This window comes from Danio aesculapii, chromosome 21 (genome assembly GCF_903798145.1).
Source record: "Danio aesculapii chromosome 21, fDanAes4.1, whole genome shotgun sequence".
NCBI classification, from domain to species: domain Eukaryota; kingdom Metazoa; phylum Chordata; class Actinopteri; order Cypriniformes; family Danionidae; genus Danio; species Danio aesculapii.
In genome coordinates, this window is record NC_079455.1 from 25,516,753 (window position 1) to 25,537,834 (window position 21,082).

The 21,082-nt window shown below is 36.1% G+C and overlaps 3 protein-coding genes across 7 annotated transcripts in view; all 3 read left to right on the forward strand.

Moving 5' to 3' along the window:
• The first annotated feature begins 4,401 nt into the window (after positions 1-4,401).
• ppp1r3b (protein phosphatase 1, regulatory subunit 3B) lies at positions 4,402-7,874 on the forward strand. Of its 3 annotated transcripts, XM_056446324.1 has the most exons (3): positions 4,402-4,494; positions 4,764-4,875; positions 6,026-7,874. In XM_056446324.1, exons 2-3 carry the CDS (start codon positions 4,862-4,864, stop codon positions 6,936-6,938), a joined length of 927 nt encoding a protein of 308 aa, XP_056302299.1. In that variant the 5' UTR covers positions 4,402-4,494; positions 4,764-4,861; the 3' UTR covers positions 6,939-7,874. The 3 variants fall into 3 exon arrangements, with proteins under 3 accessions (XP_056302299.1, XP_056302300.1, XP_056302298.1); XM_056446325.1 differs by lacking the exon at positions 4,764-4,875 and having other exon boundaries at positions 4,403-4,494; XM_056446323.1 differs by lacking the exon at positions 4,402-4,494 and having other exon boundaries at positions 4,503-4,875.
• eri1 (exoribonuclease 1) lies at positions 4,404-15,026 on the forward strand. Of its 2 annotated transcripts, none has more exons than XM_056446322.1 (7): positions 4,404-4,494; positions 9,937-10,097; positions 10,720-10,936; positions 11,109-11,192; positions 12,524-12,633; positions 12,907-13,021; positions 14,472-15,026. In XM_056446322.1, the coding sequence occupies exons 2-7, from the start codon at positions 10,045-10,047 to the stop codon at positions 14,712-14,714; spliced, it is 822 nt and encodes a 273-aa protein (XP_056302297.1). In that variant the 5' UTR covers positions 4,404-4,494; positions 9,937-10,044; the 3' UTR covers positions 14,715-15,026. The 2 variants fall into 2 exon arrangements, with proteins under 2 accessions (XP_056302297.1, XP_056302296.1); XM_056446321.1 differs by lacking the exon at positions 4,404-4,494 and adding an exon at positions 8,357-8,691.
• A 962-nt stretch (positions 15,027-15,988) lies between these two features.
• The window catches only part of mfhas1 (multifunctional ROCO family signaling regulator 1), a 40,884-nt gene continuing 35,790 nt past the window's right edge, over positions 15,989-21,082 (forward strand). For both annotated transcript variants that reach the window (XM_056446107.1, XM_056446108.1), the window contains exon 1: positions 15,989-19,269. In XM_056446107.1, the coding sequence (XP_056302082.1) occupies positions 16,422-19,269 (2,848 nt within the window). In that variant the 5' untranslated portion in view covers positions 15,989-16,421. The remainder of the gene's footprint in view (positions 19,270-21,082) is intronic.

Sequence of the window (21,082 nt, forward strand, 5' to 3'; positions counted from 1 at the left end):
GTTATGATGTTTTAAAACAGCTCTGTTCAGTTGAAATGATGAAATTAAAATGTATAACTATTATTTCAGGAAGTATTTCTAATGTAAAAGTCAATAATATTATAAAATCAAACAAAAAGATTTACCAAAGTAATAAGAATTCCCAGCACTTACAATGATATTCCTTCATAAGAAAATGTCTCTTGAAAGTGCAGGTTTCCAAATGAGGGTTTTCATCAGAGTTTTGGAGAATCGGTTCTTCTGAGTGTGGAAAGTTTAATTATTTATTTATTTAAACTACCTTTCCATAATGAACCTTTTGTAAAAATAAAAGGTTGAAATGGATGTCAAGAGCTTCTAACCACCAGTTGACTGATCCATATACTCTTCTCTGATCTTCTAGGACTATCTAACTGTTTCTATGGTGCATATAGCTTACATAATATGCATAGCAGACCAACAGCTGTGGATGAGATGACTTTGCATATAGATCAATGATCGGACTAGACAGAGGAGCTAAATAAAAGCAAAGATCTTTAATCAGTAAATTGTTTTATATTTTGTTAAGGAATATGATTTTTGAAAGACTACAATAGGAACATTATTCACTTTCGCCAACACAACAATTTAAAACAAACACGAACAGTGAAATATAGATTGCGGAGTGGTTAACTTACTAATATTAGATGTTAAATTATTGTCCTATTTGCCAACTTGACCTAACTTGTAGGCCTATGGTAATTCTTGGTAATACTTGTAGGCCCATGTTTCTGTGAATTTTTTGCTTTTTTTAGAGGATCAACCTATTTTGGTCTACAAAACCAAATCCAAAGACACGGTTCAAAGTCTGTCTTGGCTCTATAAGCATCTGTTTATTTAAAAAAAAAAAATCATAGTAACTCATTTCCTTGACCCTTATTGGGCAACTCAACCATCACTGTCCCAATATTGACATAACAAAACAGCAGATTCCTCCTCCCTAACTAGTCTGTTTCAGTTGATGCTACAATATTTATTATAGTGAAAGTGATGACCTCACCACTGCTTCCAGGAAGAGTGATTTTTCTCTTATTTGAATGGAAATATTTGGTTATCTGAGCTGATATAGTACTAAATGGATTTCCACAGTGCCCCTTTAAAGGATTTGACAAGTTTGATGACTGTTATGCAATGCCAATGTTTGCATGAGAATCATGAACTCTTATCACACTGACAGTCCAACATTGTTTACAAAGTTGTCCGAGTTTCTCCTCATGTTCATGAGTAATGGATATTGTCAATATATAAATATCCACATCTGGTGCAACAAATCAAACGGAATATCTGAGATTCAAAATGTAATTTAATCCTTGAAATGAACAGGAAGTTTTTTGATTAATGAAAATGAAACATACAAAACACTAAGACATTGTCTCATCTAAAAAAACAGGGTTTCAAACATCACAAAATAAAAGTCTAACCCCATGTGCTAATTATTTGTCATTTCAAATCTTTGATCTCTATCTTTAAACCACTAGGTTTTACTCATTTGTCAGCCAGATGTTTTTAATTAATAAAAACATGACACAATTTAATATAATCACTTATAATTTATTATATTTTAATAAGTACAGATAATAATAGCTACTTAAATATGTTTCACTGAATGACGATGGAACAACGTCTCACATTTATGAGATGATAACTGATGATAATTTCATGAAAAGTGCATCAATTTGTGCTATATTTTTATTTAAAACCAAAACTTGGAATATATCAATAATGTGCTTTACAGCTGCTCCATTAATGAGTTTTGTCACCCTCTTCTGTCACTCAAAGAGGTTCACAAATTACCCCCTGTTGCCACTACACAAATTCTGAGGTGCCATTCTACATAGGTGTCATATTAGCTGTCAATCAAGTGTTGTTTCCTGTAAACATATCTTAAAATACTCTTCCAGGTACAATATTTCCAGTTATTACCCTTCAAATGGTGTCAGTATGTTAATTGCATTTCTGTGTTTTTGTCATAGTGATATTTGGATAATGAATGCCAACAAAAGTACGTTTTCTAATAGGATTGTGTACTTATATTACGTACAGTTGTCATATCTATTGATTCCAGATGACCAAGTCCAAACAGCTGTTCTCCTGTTAACCTTTTCTACAGTCTGTTTTAGTTTTCTATTTCACAACACATGTGCTAAAAATGCTTCTCTGTTTCTGCTGATGGAGGCAGTTTTTTTTCCTCCTATAATGTTACCATGTTGAGTTTCCTTTTTCTGGTTTTAACTATGGATTTTCTGCACCATCTGTGCATGAGTTCTGATAGCAATAAGATGAGGTGTAGCAAAATGTTCTGAAGTCTCTGTACTAAAACTGTAGATAATTCTGAATACTAATGATGCTTTTTTTAGAAAGAGAGAGAGAGAGGAATTAACATTTTTATTAAATACGTTTTGTGTCTGTGTTGATAGGTTTTAAAACCTGCTGGTATTTCAAAACCCATGCTGGTTTCATGACAGTAAATATTCAGACTTTTGAAATGTATGGCTTTCTGAATGCATAATTTAATTTGGTCAAAATGGTTTCAAATTATGAAAAGTTTTTATTAAACAAAAATTGACAATGTTGTCTATTTTTGCTAGCACACATTAATAGTGGTAAGGTGAAAAAAGTTAATCAACACACACAAACTAATGTTGGAATTAAATCATACTGGCATAACTTCTTGACCGGTTTGTGTGGACTTTACTAAGAACAGTGTCTTTAGTGAGTATATACAATAGGCCACATTAACATTTAAAAATTTATTAAATAAAATAAATTAACTTTATATGATATAAATAGATACAAAACCACATTGTACTGAAATCCTCAGTAATTTACAGCCACTACTAATTGGGGTAAAGTTTTATACCCCATTTGGACCCCAGGTTTTATACCCCAGGTTTGGTTTTATACCCCAGGTTTTATTTTCGCCCATTTGGACTTTCTCTTCAATAATATAATTTGAGAAAAGTATTATTTACAAATTCTAAATAAGGAAATCATAGCAGCCAATGACTATCAAAGTACAACATTGTTCACAGTCAATTAAATAGTGCTAATGTTGTTTTCAAGTCATACTTACATGCTAATTAAAAGCCAATATAGGGACAAGCTGTCACTCAAAAATGAATGAATTTGCAAACTTTACCTCAATCTTCAGCCATTATGTTTTTTGAGAGAGAAAAAGAAAGGAAAACAAAGCGCAGTGCTGACTGTGCATTAAGCTAACAAATAGCAAGAAGACTCCATTAGACTCCATTGACAAGTTTCATGTGGTTCACTTTGAGAAGAGAAAGCCCATAATTATACATTATCTAAACCTTCTTTCCTTGTTGAAATTGTATAAATAATCATGAAAGACGGTATTTACCACAGTTTTTGGAGTAAAAACCAGCTGGTGTCATTGCTGACCAACATGATAGTCATGAGTATTTTCTTTCTAGGCTTTGCATGAGGTTTTGACTTTGTCTAGCATACGACTGGCATGCTGGATGCACATTTTAGATTGATTTATGCAAGGCCAACAACTAGACAGCAACCTTGAATGTCAAATAGAGATCGGTGACTGAAGTGACTTTCCCTGAAACAACAGGGACCTTGCATGAAATGTGTTACTGAAAAAAATTATTAAAAAAATAATTCTTACTTTTGTTCCCAGCTACTGTGACTTTATATCTCAGTTTCAAGTTATAATTACACATTTTGGAGTTAACATCTTAAAAAATTGTGCTCAGAATTTGAGGTTTGTGTTTCAGTGTTAATTTGAGAAATAAAGTAAGATTTTTTAGAAATAAAGTAAAAATTCTAGGCTAACATTCATTTGCAACTCCAAGTAATAAAGTGTGTAATGGGTACTTCAGAGAATTTGGGAACTTTGAGAATTGTGAGACATAAATTCAAACTGTGAAGATAAAAAGAGATGTAATTTTAGCATTTTGCAATTTTAGAAAGATGGCAGAATTCATTAAAAATCAGTTGTGAGATGTGAAGCCAGAATTGAGAGAGAAAAAGTAGGAACAGTGCTATAAATTAAACATTTTGACTTTTTTTGTTAAAATAATTATTATTATAATAAATCAATTAAAACTGAAAGAATTAAAAGTCACCAGTTTTCTAGACAGAATGTGAAAGCATGCAGAGGTTAGTGGGTTCATGTTTATGGGAAAAGTGTTGGATATTTTTTATAACAGCATGGGGCTTTACAGTCTCGGCCTACTGACCCCCAAGTGCTTTCAGTCACGTGACAGCCATTGATCAGCAAGGGGTGCATGCATGCCCCAGTAGCCGGCCATGATTGGTCCAAACAGGTAGTTCACGTGAACACAGGCTGATCGTCTGCAAAAATGTAATTGTGGTACCGGTAAGCTAAGAAAGTCACTCATGCCCCACGAGGCTTTTACTGAGCGTGAGTTGAAGCTGCGTTCACTTACACGAGACACTGGGCTTGATGAAGAAGTTTGACCTCATTTAAATGCCGTAACACAGGTATGCATTAACTTGTGCTTTTCAGTTTGCTTCTTTATGATTTATTTAAAACATAAGAGGAATTACAAATGAATGCACTGCATTGAATCGTGCCCCAGCACGCAGGCTTTTTTTAATCTAAGGAGGGAGGAAACTGTACTAAACACTGCCGTGCTCAGGGAAACAACTGCAAACCAGGAAGAGCATGACACAAAACGACAAAAATGATATAACGCTTTAAAAATATATGGAAAAAACAATATTGCATGTGCGTTTTCGTTTTTAAAAAGATTCGCCGATTAAAACAGCTGGAGTTGACCGTAGACGAAGGAAGCAGCATGATAAAGCGTGATGGTATTTTGGACCCGGGAGAAAGTTGAAACTGCAAATGAGCTCCAACAGGTGTGAATCTAACGATTTGTTTCATTCATTTTTTTTTTGTGATTAACTAGAATATCAATTCAACTGTTTTCTTGTGAAAAATAAAGATAAGTTTATCTCGTGCTTTACCTAATCAGGCGGAACAATGTTACATTGTTCCAGACCGTATATGGAAACAAGCTTAGACTTGCTGTGTTGTAAAAGTTTGTTTCATGTAATAGTTGGCTTAAATTAAGTTATATTCCTATATTTGGATGCGTTTATAACTTTGTGTAAACTACTACAACTAAAATTACTTGCACCATTACTCGGGCTAATAAAGCAGACGTTTTATGCGTAGTTGTGCTTGAATTTAATGTAGTTATCAGTACTTATTTAAACAGTTTTAAATTATGAATTATTATATAAATGTAATGTTAACAGTGTATAGCTCAGTTGTTCTTACAAGTGTGCCCAATATAGGCCATACACCACAATCAATATGAGACTGATACAAGTGCACTGTAAAATAATGCAACAACCCTCCACATCTTTCCAGACATGACGTTGGTTGTGAGTTATGTAACTCGATTGCCATTGCATAAACAGTATTACAGCTCACCTTGTCTCCCAATACTGTCATGTAGACTTTCATAAAGATATTGTCTATTACTATTAGTGATATCTCCTTGCATGTATAATCCAGTTTGGCTGTGCATATTAAGATTTTTTTGTTCTAATCATTGTTTTATAATTTATGAACACTAGAGGGTGCACACTATCTCTGTGGTACAACCTCTTTGGGTTTCAATATCCACTCTCCGGCCTCCAGCTAAGATAAACTTGTTTGACTTGTTTGACTCACTTACTGCAGTCGTTTGCGTAATGTTTAATTCTTTCATAGAGTCTATATTAAGCCCTGGTTGCTGTGCATAAAGGTTTAATTTCTTCGTACTGAGCTTATATGAGTTACTTCATCCTGTGGTACTTTAAAGGATGAGGGTGAAATTTAAATGAGTCATATATATTGGAAGGTTTCATCAGTGGTATTCACAGACCTGGGTTGCACTCTTTAAGCTTCTCTTTAGGTTTTTAGCTTCTCTTTGATGGCTAAGAGAAGTTGATTTTTAAGAATGCAGACCTCTTTCAATGTATTAATTTGGTTATTAATACAATTTTTTTTGTATTTTAGTGCACGTGACTCCCTTCCCAAAGAATCCACCATGCCTATCGAACTGGCCATGCCGCTTTATCTGTCAAGCGATGAGTTCCTGAATCCAAGGGCATCTAAATACAGCAGACCCTTGCGGCCATGTCTAAACCAGTGTCAAAGCTCCAAACTTAGTTTTAGCTCTCTTAAGGAGCAGTCCGAATTCAATGGGGTCAGCGGAGCCTTGATGATACCTGGCAGGGCCAAAAAACAGGTATCTTTTGCTGATCACAAAGGCCTCTCTCTGACAGTGGTGAAGATCTTTTCTGAATTTGATGACCCCATTGACATCCCAGACAACATCGCTAATTTTTTTACCTCTTCGCTGACTGTATCAGAAGGGAAGGACAAGTTAACCCTCGATTTTGACCAGCCGTCTGCTGATTACTTGAAATTCCGTCAACGAATAGAGAATGATCACGTCTGTCTCGAACACTGCATGCTTAAGGAGAAATCTATAATGGGCACAGTCAAAGTCAAGAACATTTCCTTTGAGAAGTCCGTTAAGCTTCGCATTACATTTGACACTTGGAAGAACCACACAGATGTACAATGCCAGTACGTAAAAGACACTTACACCGCCTCAAACCGGGACACTTTTTCGTTTGAAGCTAGTTTGCCTGAACAGGTGCCATCACATGAACGCATTGAGTTCGCTATTTGCTATGAGGTCAATGGTGATACACTCTGGGATAACAACCAAGGAAAGAATTACAGAATCATTCAGTCAGCACTGAGGAAGAGTTCAAATGAATCTAACGGTGGGCATCAGCAATATTCCCTGAGCGATTGGGACATTCATTTTGACCGATATGGCAGCCCCAGATGCTCCCGTGGAATCTTTCCCCATTGGCCAAGCTATGTTGGATATGAAGATATCGGCCCGTATTATTAAGTATCTACTTTTGGCGTAGTCTATCATGCGCGCTTATCCATAAGACATTGTGATGAATGCCTCTTCAAAATGCCACTTTAAAAAATACAGCAGGTTTGATGATCTAATCCAAGAGCTTGTCGGACTCTGAAGCCATATGGACTCATGAGATATTTATTGTTGATAATGGATTACATTGCGCAACAAAATAAGTCATGTTTTTAAAATACTGTTCCTGGTGCGATACGAATGTAATTATGCAGGTGAATTTGTTTATTTCTAGTGCCTGTCAAATGCTAGTTTTTGCGCAGGGTTGTGTAAATATTTGGGTTTGCGTTGACCTGTAAAAATAATACAATGTTAAATAATGTAAGTGTCAGTGAATCTGCAGGCCAGTATATTTGCTTTAAATCATGAAGAAAAATTAATTGACATGTTTGATTATTTTTTTTTTCTGAGAATGACGAATTCCACAAGGCAGCATCACTCAACGAACAAAAAAAAAGAAAGAAGAAATGTGTTATTTCCCTAAATAATGTGAGATTAGAGATGAACTCAGTTTACATACATGGATGCAAATTCTTTCATATATATATTTTTAAATGTACAACTCTAAAGGTATTTACATTTTTGTATTTTAATTGACTATGGTTTATTCTCACTGTAATTGACTGCACAACAGGATATTGATATTAGTGATTGTTAATGTGTATTATGATGACATTTGTTCTTGGTAATGTATGCACTTTAATTTCTTGCAGTGTTTAATTTCTTGTCACTCATTTTAAATTGTGAATGCAGGTTTGACAGAACCACTTGAAAAATGTTGTAAAAAATGTTCTCTCAACGGTATTCGGTATGTTCAAATGTTGTGCATTTTAATGCAATGTTTTAAATGTTCATAGTCATTGAAAATTTCAAATAAAGTATTAGCAGATAAAAGAATTGATTTGTCTGACTTCTTGTAGAAGGCCCTATTGTGTTAAATTAACACCTTTTGGTTTAAAGTTTGTATTTTTTTCATGTTTGGTTCACTAAATAAAACAAATTGACAGGCATGTCCAGACTCATGTAGGTGTGTTTAGACAAGTTGTAAAAAATCTCTAAAAAATAAAAAATCGATAAATAAATAGACACATTTATTTGATAAACGTGTTCCTGACACCACACAAAGCAACTTTTCAGTTTTTAATTTTGATGGCAAACTATGAAGAAATGGTTAATTGTATAGTGCCTGAGTTTTAATGGACCTGTGTTGCCAATACTAATACTAATACTAAAAAAGGAAGTTGACGTTTGGTAACATTATTTTTAGTTAAAGCAAGCAGTGGACTGTGCATTATTTTTTATTATGTGCAATAAAGTAAACAGAAAATTAATGGGGCTTTTATTTTATAAATGCTCGACCATTTCTCTGACTACTTCCTGTGGAAGTTGAAACGTCAGTGAGGGTCAGCGGCGGCGTGATTCACGTTTGAGAAACTAACTGTACGCAACCAGACGTTCAACTATCAGGCACTTATTTAAAGCAAAATGTACATACTGCAAACTTAAGACATCGAGACGAGCATTTAGTGTTGAAATATTCTGAAGTGGATTAAGTACATATAGAGACACCACCACGCTTAACGCGCGAAACCAGATGTGTGTGTTTCTGAAATGATCTAACGTTACTAGACTGTCAGATCAGATGGAGACGAAGAAAAAGAGCAGTAAACCTCCAAATAAGACTTCACAGTCTGAAGGAGATCAGGAGGATCAATCCTGTCCTGATGTGAGTACTATACAACATTCACAGTAGAAGTTTTAGAGACTGTCAGTATCACGTAGCTTTAGCTAACAGTAATGTGTCTAATGTCAAAAATGAAAAGGGTTTTTCTTGCACCAGAGGAATACAACTCTTACATATTTTAAGTTCAGATCAGAAATTGAACATATATTATTTAGGGTGTCCGCGGGTGTTTAAAAAGTCTTAAATTATTTTAAGAACCGTAAAAAGTCTTAAATTTACCGAAATATTGTGTTGTAGCTCGTAAATATTTTAAAATTAGTCTTCATTTTCCTTTATTTATGTATAGCTACCCATTAACAGCCATACAATCACCAACAATTCATCTCAATAAAACTTTTAACTTTTTATTTAGGTAATTTTTAACTGTTTACCATAATTGTTTAATTATTTTATCTAATAATGATATTTGTTTAAAAGTTCCCCATCTGAGGACTGTTGTGCATACATTTAGTTTATTATAGTTTTTCAAACTTTTAAAACATTTGTCCGTTTTTTAAAAATGTTTATGTAGAAAAAAAGTGTTTACAACAAGAGCGTGCTTGTTTTGACACAATATAAAAAATATGTTTTGTTAAGTAATATTTAAAACATTTTAATTTGTTTTTATTCAATTATCACAGTATAATTAAATGTATTAAATTATTTAAAAAATAATAATTTGACAGGGCAAATATAAATATTTTCCATATGGGCCATTTAAAAAAACTCCTTAACATTTAGCCCCTGTATGAGTCTAAAATTTGATTCATAATGGTCTTAAAAATGTCTTAAAGTCTTAAATTTAACTTGCAAATCTGCAAAACCCCTACAGATAAACCATATTACAGATCAAAAACTTACTTGGTAGATGACAAAATTGGTTATAAGTGCTATAAATGCATCTGTAAGATGTAAAGTCAAAAAAAAAAATCACATTACATGTCAAATACTTGGTAAAGGACTAAATTGTTTGTAATTGGAGAAACAATCCCATTCTCACCTTACATTTACATGATTTGCCTCTGTCCAATTTTTCCACTTTTCTGGTGAGCCTCTATTAATATAGGTTATGCGAGCTAGATGTAGTTTGTTGATGTTGACATTGTTGATATAACTAATATCTGTAGAGGTGTAAATTATTTATTATTTTACAACATTGAGGAAAAAAAATTGTGTAACTAATAGGATGAGACAAAACTGAACAGTTGCTCTAAACAGTCTTCTGTTGTTTTCTTATTTCACTTGTAGACTTCCTGTGAAAAAAATGAAGATCAGGAGCCTTCCTCACCAAAACAGGGAGATTTCAGTGATCCGGTGTATAAAGAGATTGCATTGGCAAATGGTGCCATCAACCGAATGAACAGAGACGAGCTGCGTGCGAAATGCACAGAGCTGAAGCTTGACACACGGTAATAAGAGCTATTAATTTTATATAGTTGCTTTACCTGACTCTGTATTTGTGTCAAAGTGTTTTTCAACCATAGATTAAAATGTGTCTTCTTTATGTTTAATTATTTTCTGAGCAAAAAACTGTGGCAATCATACATTTTTGTCCTGATTTATAGAAGACCCCTGAAGTGTCATTCAGTGCAACAATGGTTGATACTTGAGTAGTTTTGTTAAGCATATTTAGAACATGACATGCTTGATGACATATTAAAAGACTATATTAAATAGTTGCAATGCAGCCACAAAATATTAAGTAATTGTCTTTTTAAGTCGTTGTACCACTAGATTGTACTCATTTGTCTGCAAAAAACTTTTAATAATTTAAAATATAATACAAATGAAAATGATGGCTTTTATATATTATTAATTACAGATCAGAATTAATATGGTAATTTGTTTTTACATTAATATATTTGTTGAGTTTATAGTGATAATAAAAGATGATTATTTCATCAATATTTTCCACCAGGGGACATTAAAGTAGGCATTTTATCACATTTAATTTACTTGTTATGAATGTGAAATGGTTTCTCATTTGTAAACCATTCACTCATACAGTTTGTTTCTACATGGTCTTTTCAGTGGTGTTAATGATGTCCTAAGGAAGCGCCTCAAAAGCTACTACAAAAAGCAGAAGTTGATGCATTCAACTGCTGCGGAAGGGAACAGTGACATGTACTTTGACTATATCTGTGTGGTGGATTTTGAAGCAACATGCGAAGAGAATAACCCACCAGACTACCACCATGAAATCATTGAATTCCCCATGGTGTTGATCGACACGCACACACTGGAGATTGTGAGTTGGTGAGGGAACGGTCTGGCAACTTTGTGCATGATTCTTGCCAGGCAAACAAGATTCCATGAAGTTTAGTCTAGTACTTTCTGATTTCAAAGTGTTCCATCAAGTGTATTTCTGTTTGAAATATGTTCAAATATGTTGTGTTTGAATCTCATTCCTGTTATTGCAGGTAGACTCGTTTCAGGAGTATGTGAAGCCAGTGGTGCACCCACAGCTCTCTGAGTTTTGTGTGAAACTTACCGGAATCACGCAGGCAAGATTTAACAAACTGTGTATTGAGTTAAGTGGTAGTTTAGTTTGCATACAATTAAATATACAATTGTATACACAAGTTTGGCATCGGTTCAATTCATGGTTATTTCTATAGCGCTTTTATAATGTAGATTGATTTAAAGCAGTTTAACATGGATGTTCCAGTAAATTGAAAATGTGTCAGTCCAGATTTTAGACTGGAAATTTAGTTTAGTTCAGTTCAGTGTGGTTTAAATTTCACTGCTGAAAGTCCAAACACTAAAGAGCAAATCCATCGATACACAGCTCCTCAAGTCCCAGACCAAGCAAGCCAGTGGCAACAGTACATTTTGATGCATTCAAAAAACTCTAAATATTGCTGTTCATTTGAACATTCTTTTCATCAAGAGACTCTGTAAGAATGCGTATCATGCTTTAAAATATTAAGCATCACAATGTTGCATCATTGAATAAAAGCGGCTGAAAATTCTGCTTTGTCAACACAGGATTAACTATGTTTTGGGATATATTAAAATAAAAAACAGTCATTTAAACTGTTATTATAGTACATAAAATGTTATAAGTCTATTTTAATCAAATAAATGCATACTTATGGAGAAATTAGAGACACTTTTAAAAAATGTTAACAATTATACTAGTGCTGCACGATTTTTGAAAAATCTGACATAGTGATATTTTATTTTTCTGCGACAAATATTGTGATGTTTTATAGTGTATTGTCATAAGATAATTTGAATAGCACTCTTTGATGGTTTTCTATGGAGTCTAACAGTATTCAGATACAGAAATTGAATAATCACAATGTAAAAAATGCTTTATTTAATTTGCTTCGTCTCGTTTCTAGTCCAAATATCTAAACATTCTTAGCTCAAGTAAAAATATTATGTTTTGTTTTTAACTTTTCTTTATTTTTCAAGTTTTTGCTCAAAACAAACTAAACTATCTGTCAGTGGGGAAAGTAAAATTATTATTTTTTGGCTTTGAAGTGTAGATATTTGGACTAGAAACAAGACAAAAATTCTAAGTAAGAAAAACCTTTTCCTAGTTTCTGCTCATCTATAATTCAGACTCAACATTGCATATCTTGTGATGTAACTATAGCGAATTTACACATTGTGATAGGAATGCTGAAATGATATATTGTGCAGCCCTAAATTATACGAACCATAAACCTTCAGTACTTGATTTCATGCTTTTCGTATAGATTTGTCTTCTAGTTTTTAAAATATTATGTCTTCAATTATTTTTATGTTAATGTTGAATTGAAGGCAATAGCTCAAACTTCATATCAATAGCTCAAACTTTAATATCTTATTCTCAATTATTTTTCAGGAAATGGTGGATGAGGCAAAAACATTCCATCAAGTTTTAAAGCGAGCAGTTTCTTGGCTTCAGGAAAAAGAACTGGGCACAAAATACAAATATATGTTTCTGACAGATGGGTAAGGATGAAACTGACATTTTAATCTCTAGTAGAAATAAAATGCACAACAGAAATACAAGCAAAGTTAAGAGCAAAAGAAAAATGTTGTATTAACGTAAAAAAATCTTATTTCATTTATGTATTAATTTATTTGTTGTTTTTAATTATGTTTATTAATTAAATGTTCTTGCCATGAAAATAGCCTTTGTTGCTGACATAGCATTAAATAAAAAAATCATGATCATTATTAAATGAACAACAAAATACACCAACACGAGTCTTGTCTGTGCAGATCGTGGGACATGGGGAAATTTCTTCATACACAGTGCAAACTGAGTCGCATCAGATACCCACAGTTTGCCAGAAAATGGATCAATATCAGAAAGTCTTATGGGAATTTTTATAAGGTTTGTTTTCATTTTAGTTTTTACTACATTACACAGTTATAGAAGAAAAAAATGTCACGGAAAATGGCCTTTTACACCTGGTGTTTTTCATTGATCTGATGACAAGAGGGCGACACTATAAACATATATATATATGGGGTCTAAAACATCAGCTTGTCCACTGTCATGCACTTTCGGACATACACTACCTGACAAAAGTCTTGTTGCCAATTCAAGTTTTAGGAACAACAAATAATAACTTGACTTCTAGTTGATCATTTGGTATCAGAACTGGGTTTATGTGAAAAGAAAAGGCCTCTAGATTACACTTATTTTACCAAAATAAAATATGATAATGCGTGGATTTTTAATGATTTAATTAGGACAAAAAGGTCTGACTTTACTTAGACAAAAGTCTTGTCACTTAACAGAAATAATGTACAGGATAGAATATAAAGTCATGTTGCAGTGGAAAAAGAATTAATATTGTGTATGATTCCCATGAGCTTGGAGGGCTGCATCCATACATCTCTGCAATGACTCAAATAACCTAATAATAAAGTCACCTGAAATGGCAAAGAAATCGTTCTTGCAGGACTCCCAGAGTTCATCAAGATTCATTGGATTCATCTTCAATGCCTCCTCCATCTTACCCCAGACATGCTCAATAATGTTCATTACTGGTGACTGGGCTGGCCAATCCTGGAGCACCTTGACCTTCTTTGCTCTCAGGAAATTTGATGTGGAGGCTGAAGTATGAGAAGGAGTGCTATCCTGCTGAAGAATTTGCCCTCTCTAATTAGAATTAGTTCTCTGTAATGTAATGAAGAGCAGAAATGTCTTGATACCTCAGGCTGTTGATGCTGCCATCCACTCTGCAGATCTCTCGCACGCCCCCATACTAAATATAACCCCAAACCATGAGTTTTCCTTAACCAAACTTGATTGATTTCTTTGAGAATCTTGGGTCCATGTGGGTTCCAATAGGTCTCCTGCAGTATTTGTGATTGGGATTCAGTTCAAAATCTATCATCTGCCACTTTTCCAAATGATCAACTAGAAATCAAGTTATTATTTGTTGCTCTTACAACTGGGATTGACAACAAGATTTTTGTCAGGTAGGGCATATGGGGTCTAAAACATCAGCTTGTCCATTGTCATACACTTCTAGACAGTCGAAAAAACCTCTAATCTGCTTTCATAGAGTAGACACTTGTGTGGTTTAATGTGTTTTATTGACCTAATTCTCAAACATTAAATTGTTTAAGCTAAATTTCCAAAAAGCACTGTTCCTTTGCCATTTCTGATTCCCAAAACATTTGAAAACAACAATTCTTTGTCTACCTGTGATCTGACTGACCAAAATGCATCAAGGGCCAAGTCATTTTGAAATTTAATTGTATAGAATGTATGATATGAAAAATTCAAGTTGAAAAATGTAACATTTAGAGTTTTTTTCTGAATCTCTCAGGTTCCCCGTACTCAGACGAAGCTGATCTGCATGCTGGAGAATCTGGGTATGGAGTACGATGGACGTCCACACTGTGGTCTAGATGACTCACGCAACATTGCCAGAATCGCCATACACATGCTGAAGGACGGCTGTCAGCTGAGGGTGAATGAGTGCTTGCATTCAGGAGAACCACGGAGCGTGCCTATTTCTGCCCCTATTGAAGGAGCACCAGCACCTCAGCCCCCCAAAAAACGAGACTAGAAAGACTCTTTGCCAAAAAAAAACAACAAATATGAAAACCTGCCTTGTTGTGGAAAAAATATCTAGATTAAAAAATATTGAAATATTTGTAAATCATAGCAGATGATGAAGCTTTACTATTACAGCAAATTGTTTTCATGTACTGTATTTGGAACTTGCTTCTAAGAAACAAAAACAGACACTGCAGGAAAAGTGTTTTTTTCTCATGCCTGATGGGTGATAGATGGCTAGTAATTGTTGTATTTTTTTAAAATCCCTATTGCACATAAAGTTTGCAGCCCTGTTCTGTGTATTATTTTGCCAATAAACTTTTTAGTGGTGGTGAGATTGTACAATAGTATTATTATTAATGATTTATTATTACAAGAGAAGAAACGTAACATTTATATATTATTTTAATTCCTGTTATCCTAAGGTTTGCTGGTGCATTACGTTGTGCTTATGTACTCAGGTACTTTAACCTTTTTGTCAAAGTTTAGATATGTTTTGGTTATGCAATGAGTTTGTCAACACAAAGTTCACAGCTTCTGGCCACCATATATAATTTGCCAAGGCCATGAAATAACATTGATAGAAAACTGAGCATGACTGTTCTAATATGAGGATGTCATTTTAGTTCTCGGGGATGTAATTACATAACTTCTCTAATGGGAGAGTATGTTGCTATTTCTGTTTGATTAGAATTATGCACTGTCACTTATCAAGAGTAATGCAGCTGCGTAAGATGTCCAGCAGAGGGCGTCAAATAACACTTCTGTAAATAAACAAACATCACCAAGCCCACTATTAATAAAGTCAACAAGAAGACAGGCGGGCTTTATACCCCCTAAATATGGTTTTAAATATGGTTATTTCTTTACTTTGTACTTTTATTTATATAATATATTTACTACAATATACTACAATTTATTTATTTATATTTTGTTTCAGTTTGCTTGTGCAAAGACAAGTGAATGTAAACAGGACCCAGCTGTATCTCTTCGTGTGGTGTGTTTTAGAAGCGTGCTGTTATTTACATTGGTCGACGCACGGTGTTGTAAACATGTTGTGATTTACTGTTGGTTAACCCAAAACAAGCGAAATGAGATTACCTGCACACCCCATTTTTACTGCACGCGACACTGCTCAAAACCGCTGTCAACACGCGACGCGTCTGTCGTCATCACCCAGCTGACCAATCAATGCCTTGTTTCAGCCAAGCGTTGCGTTTCGGTCGGCGTAAAGAAGGTGGGGCTTTGACGCAGTGTTGCTCCTGTGAGCGTTCACTGCTGGCTGCATGCGCAGAGAAGAGGCGGAGACACACAGGGAAAGACCACAGCAACCAAACACTGCTCCTCTTTCATTCTTACTGGATATGCCTTAGCTTTGTTTTCTCTCATGTGGTATCAAAGGACGCGCTGGCGGAACCGCCGGCTACATGGACTGGGTTGAGGTGACTTTAGATGCGCGCTTGTGCTTTTTATCTTGCGGTCGATGGCGCAGATAAAGAGGATGCGTGAAAGAACGCAGCCCAGCCCAGTTTTCTTCAATGCGATTGAACGGAGCCACACGTTTTCGGATGAAGATGAAGTCAGCATGGTCTAAATGTTGGTTTCATCTGGACAGTTTTGCGGACAACCCGAGTCGATGAAGCAAGTGGAAGCAGCACTATGCTGATGATTGAGCACGGTGCTCAATGAGAACTAGGAGGAGCACGGCTTCAATACGATGGCTGAGGAGACTAACCTAAAGACAGCTAGATTATGGAGGGATGCTGCTTTGCGCTCCAGGAAGCTGAGGAGCAATCTAAGACAATTGACTCTCAGTACCAAAAACAGTCAAAAAATTACTTTACCCGAGGATATAAAGGAGATAGAGGTGCTCAATCTGGGCAACAACTCCCTTCAGGAGCTTCCAGAGGGACTGGGCTCAACCCTGACTAAGCTTCGCATTCTCATCCTTCGCAGGAATAAGTTTGCCACCGTTCCCTCTGCAGTATTTCAACTTAATCAGCTGGTTGAGTTGGATATCAGTCACAACTGCTTAAACTACTTTTCAGAAGACATCGATCTTCTCAAGGGGCTTAAAAAGTTGTGCTTCAGTCATAACAAAATACAATATTTGCCATCTCAGATTGGGACTTTGCAAAGTCTGGAGGAGCTTGATATCAGCTTCAATGAGCTGCATGAGTTCCCTAGGTCTTTTTCACAGCTCAGGAAGCTCAGAACACTTGATGTGGATCATAACAAGCTACAGCGGTTCCCTTCTGAAATCCTCGCCCTCAGTGATCTTGAGGAGCTTGACTGCTCTGGGAATAAACTAGAGGGTCTTCCGGGGAACATCATGATGCTCCAATCCATTAAAATCTTGTGGCTCAGCAGTACTCATCTTTTGTCTTTACCCGAAACGTTTTGCGAGCTGCAGAACTTAGAGAGCCTCATGCTCGATAATAATTTCCTCACTAGATTGCCACAATCATTTGGGAAACTGCAGAAGCTGAAAATGCTCAATCTTTCCTCAAACTCTTTTGAAGAGTTTCCTCAGGTTATTATCAAGCTCACCAGTTTGGAGGAGTTGTATTTAAGCCGGAATAAACTAACGTTCCTCCCTGAGGAGGTAGGACAGCTGTGCAATCTTGCTAATTTGTGGTTGGACAATAATAGCATAACATTTCTACCAGACTCTATTGTAGAGCTAGGGAAATTGGAGGAGCTGGTTTTACAGGGTAACCAAATCGCCATACTCCCAGACAATTTTGGTAAACTTGCCAAAGTCAACATTTGGAAGGTGAAGGATAATCCACTCATTCAGCCTCCGTATGAAGTGTGCATGAAAGGGATCCCCTATATAGCCGCTTATCAGAAGGAGCTTGCACACTCTCAAATTGCTATAAAACCCAGACTCAAACTGGTTTTGATGGGCCAGGGAAATGCAGGTAAAACCACTCTCAGGCAGTGTATTGTCAGCAAACAATCAGACACCAAGATGGCGATTGGATGTAGGGGTATTGACGTGACAAACTGGGTCGCGGATGCAGAACGAAGTCTTACATTTATTGTATATGATTTATCAGGTAAGCAGAACTATGATCTTATTAAACCCTTTTTTCTCTCACCTGGAGCGCTTTATGTTTTGGTGGTGAACCTGAAATTGTATACATCAAAGAGCTTCTACTCCCATGTCGGCAGCTTCCTCCACCTGCTCAGTGCCAAGGTGCCACACGCAGTTGTGTGCATCGTAGGGACCCACAGTGACTTGTGTGAAGAGGTTGAGGTTGAAGAAAAGTGCCTGGATATTCATAGGCAGATTTCGTTCCAGGAAAAAATGGACATTGATTGCCTACACGTGCTTGCCCTGCAGGTAGATGAAGCCCTTGAGCAAGGTTATGATGTTCGGACTTCCAGCCCCCATGTTCTTTTTTATGGGGTCACAGATAAAAACTTGAGACGTAAAAAGTCCCAGTTGCAATATATGCTCAACAATCGACTACAAATCCTGTCTCCGGTGATTGGTGTCAGCTGCGTTGCGGCACAAAGAAACATCCAGCATTTAAAAGAGAAGCTTATGTCTGTCGCAGACCACAGGGAGATTTTCCCCAATCTTCACAGAGTCCTGCCAAAGTCATGGCAGATGCTTGAGGAGCTGCATTTTAAGCCACAGGATTTATGGCTTTCCTGGTGGGATTCTGCCAGGTTAGGCCTTCAGGCTGGGCTGACAGAAGACCGCCTGCAAAGTGCGCTCTCTTACCTGCATGAGAGTGGTAAACTACTGTACTTTGAAGACAGCACAACGTTGAAGGAATATGTCTTCCACAATCTACCCCGCTTCATCGCCATCTTGAATGTGTTTTTCCAGAGAGACCTTCCTACGATGCTTGAGAAGCTACAGGCTGAAGCAGATGATGGAGATAATGCAGTATCTACTCAGATGCACAGTCATGTGGAGGGTTTTCTGTCACATGGTCTGTTGCCGTCAAATGTCATCCGCTTGCTGCTTAAACCCCTGGTGCAGACACAGCAGGACTTACACCTGATCATGGAATTGCTAGAAAAGATGGGCGTTTGCTACTGTGTCAACAAACCTCGCTGCAAGCCACTTAATGGGGCCACCGTCTGGTATAAGTTTCCCAGTCAGGACAGCAACGAAGAGCCCAAACCTGAGGCCTTGGCCAGTGGGTGCTCATCGATCCCTGGTCAGTTTTTCTCAGTTGAGCAGCTGCAGATTGAATACAGGTTTCCTTTCTTCACCCCTCTTGGACTTTTTGCACGGTTTAGTGTGCAAATCAACAGCCATGTGGTGCAACGGTCTGATGGAAAGCATCACATCTTTGCCTACCGAGGTAAAGTGCCTGTGACTGTGAGTTACCGGTCCTCTCGGAGCAGATTCCAGCCTGAGATCCTCTCCATATCCAGCCATGCATCCTTGCCAAATATCTGGACAGCTTGGCAAGCCATTATTCCCCTAGTGGAAGAGTTAAACGTTCTTCTGCAGGAATGGCCTGGCCTTCACTACTCTGTGCATGTCCTGTGTTCCAAGTGCCTGAAGAGAGGGTCCCCCTATCCTCATTCCTTTCCAGGTTAGTGTTTTGCTATTTTCTTTGGGAATCTGTATGATTAAATGACTTTTGCCTACTGATATTTAACAATCCTGTCTTGTTACAGCCACATACTTGCATTAATGTTACAATTATCCATTACTCATTGTCTTTGAAACAAATGAGAGATATTTTAAAGGTTGTTTGAACTATTTTAGCCTATTGAATTAAAGTCAATGAGTTCTCATGTACTTCTATTGTGTGAACAACAGAAGCATTTATCTTGTTGTCGTTTGTGTGTCACAGAATAGTCATACAGTTTTGGAATGACATGAGCGTGTGTAAATCTAAAAAGAGTTTGAGTGATTTTATTGTTTTGACTGGATTTTAAACAGGAGGTTATGATGGAAAATAAGTTGTTAACCAGATATATTCACACATTCACTATTTATGCCTAGAGGCTTATTAAATGGTTGTAGTTTAACACTCATATGTAGTCATAAATCTCTCAGGCATGTGTGCCAGAGCAAATAAAGAGTAAAATTAATTATTCTATGTTGAATCAGGCTATCTTTGCAGTACTGTCACCATGGAGGCGCATGTCTGGGTTTGTTGCCAAGTAAACACTGACACAATAAAGGGTGAATCAGCATGAAATGAAGTCATTTTGGGATGGATCTTGCCTGAACAAAGAGTGAGAATCCCTGGCCGTGACAAGGGAGGTGGAAGGGGGGTCTCACTGGGGTTTGAAGCCACACCTAGAAACACAAATTAGCCTGAGCTGTCTGCTGTGCTGCACACAGACTCACTCATCCAGCAGTGGAGAAGAGGGTTGCCTTGGTATTATCAAATGCCTTTCATTGTGGGATACAGATTATATGTAGCAGCCACTGAGATAAATCATATTACTAGATACCTATCGAATACTTGGTAATTCACAAAAATTATTTGGTTTTTAGTAGATTTGTTATATAATACACATTTGTATTCATGTGGTTGTTGCAGTCTGCAGTTTTGTGCTCTCTTTAGTCTCACCCTTTTCACTTTGTCATGAGTGGGGTTGTCCCAAATCACACTATAGAGTAAATACTTTGTTGGTAAACACAAAACCATCTAGTCTATGATAATTGTATTTTGTCCTTCATCATCACCGTGTGAAAGCCCTGCTTCCTCCATTATGGAAACAACACATAGGGTGACAACATTCAACATGAGCTTTTTTGTTTCTTTTTATTTTATTAATAAGAGCATCTTCCAGGTATTTGAAGAGCACTTTTCTCTTTGGAATTTTCAGTGTGAACACTAATGCTTTCATTACTTAAACAAAATGTGAATAAAATATGTGCCATCCTTGTATTGTATAAATACACCGGACATGGGCCAGTATAAGATTTTGGCCGTATGATAACCTTGGATAAAAATAGCATGGTATTTTGATTACTGCTCTAAAATATGTTCTTTTTAAATGTCTTAAACTTTTTTTCCATTTTGAACACAATATATTTAAATATTAATAATATAAATACAAAATATTTATTTAAAGGATTTTGGAACAGCGAACATGCCAGGTTTTCTTTACACTTTGCCATCATTGGATATCTTTACTGCTGGAGGTACTGTTGTTCCAAAAAAACTAAAAGAAAAATGTTTTTTTTTTTTTAATCTTGCATATACTGTAGGAATGAAATAGCAGAAAAAACTTGGTGGTTTTAAAACCTTGACTTTTCCAAAACCACGGTATATCTTGAAAGCGATTATTGCCCCTTGCCTAAAATACACATAGTTTGTGTTCACTTAGGGCTTTTTGTTTTCTGACAGACAGTTATAAAGATGTCCTACACTTCTTTTTTTCTAA

What these genes read in the sequence shown, in the direction of transcription:
- eri1 (XM_056446321.1), top strand. Translation starts at nt 8,608, where the DNA reads ATGGAGACGAAGAAAAAGAGCAGTAAACCTCCAAATAAGACTTCACAG. An exon ending in GAGCTGAAGCTTGACACACG is followed by an intron (nt 10,098 to 10,719) that starts GTAATAAGAGCT and finishes TGGTCTTTTCAG; the next exon opens with TGGTGTTAATGATGTCCTAA. An exon ending in AACTTACCGGAATCACGCAG is followed by an intron (nt 11,193 to 12,523) that starts GCAAGATTTAAC and finishes ATTATTTTTCAG; the next exon opens with GAAATGGTGGATGAGGCAAA.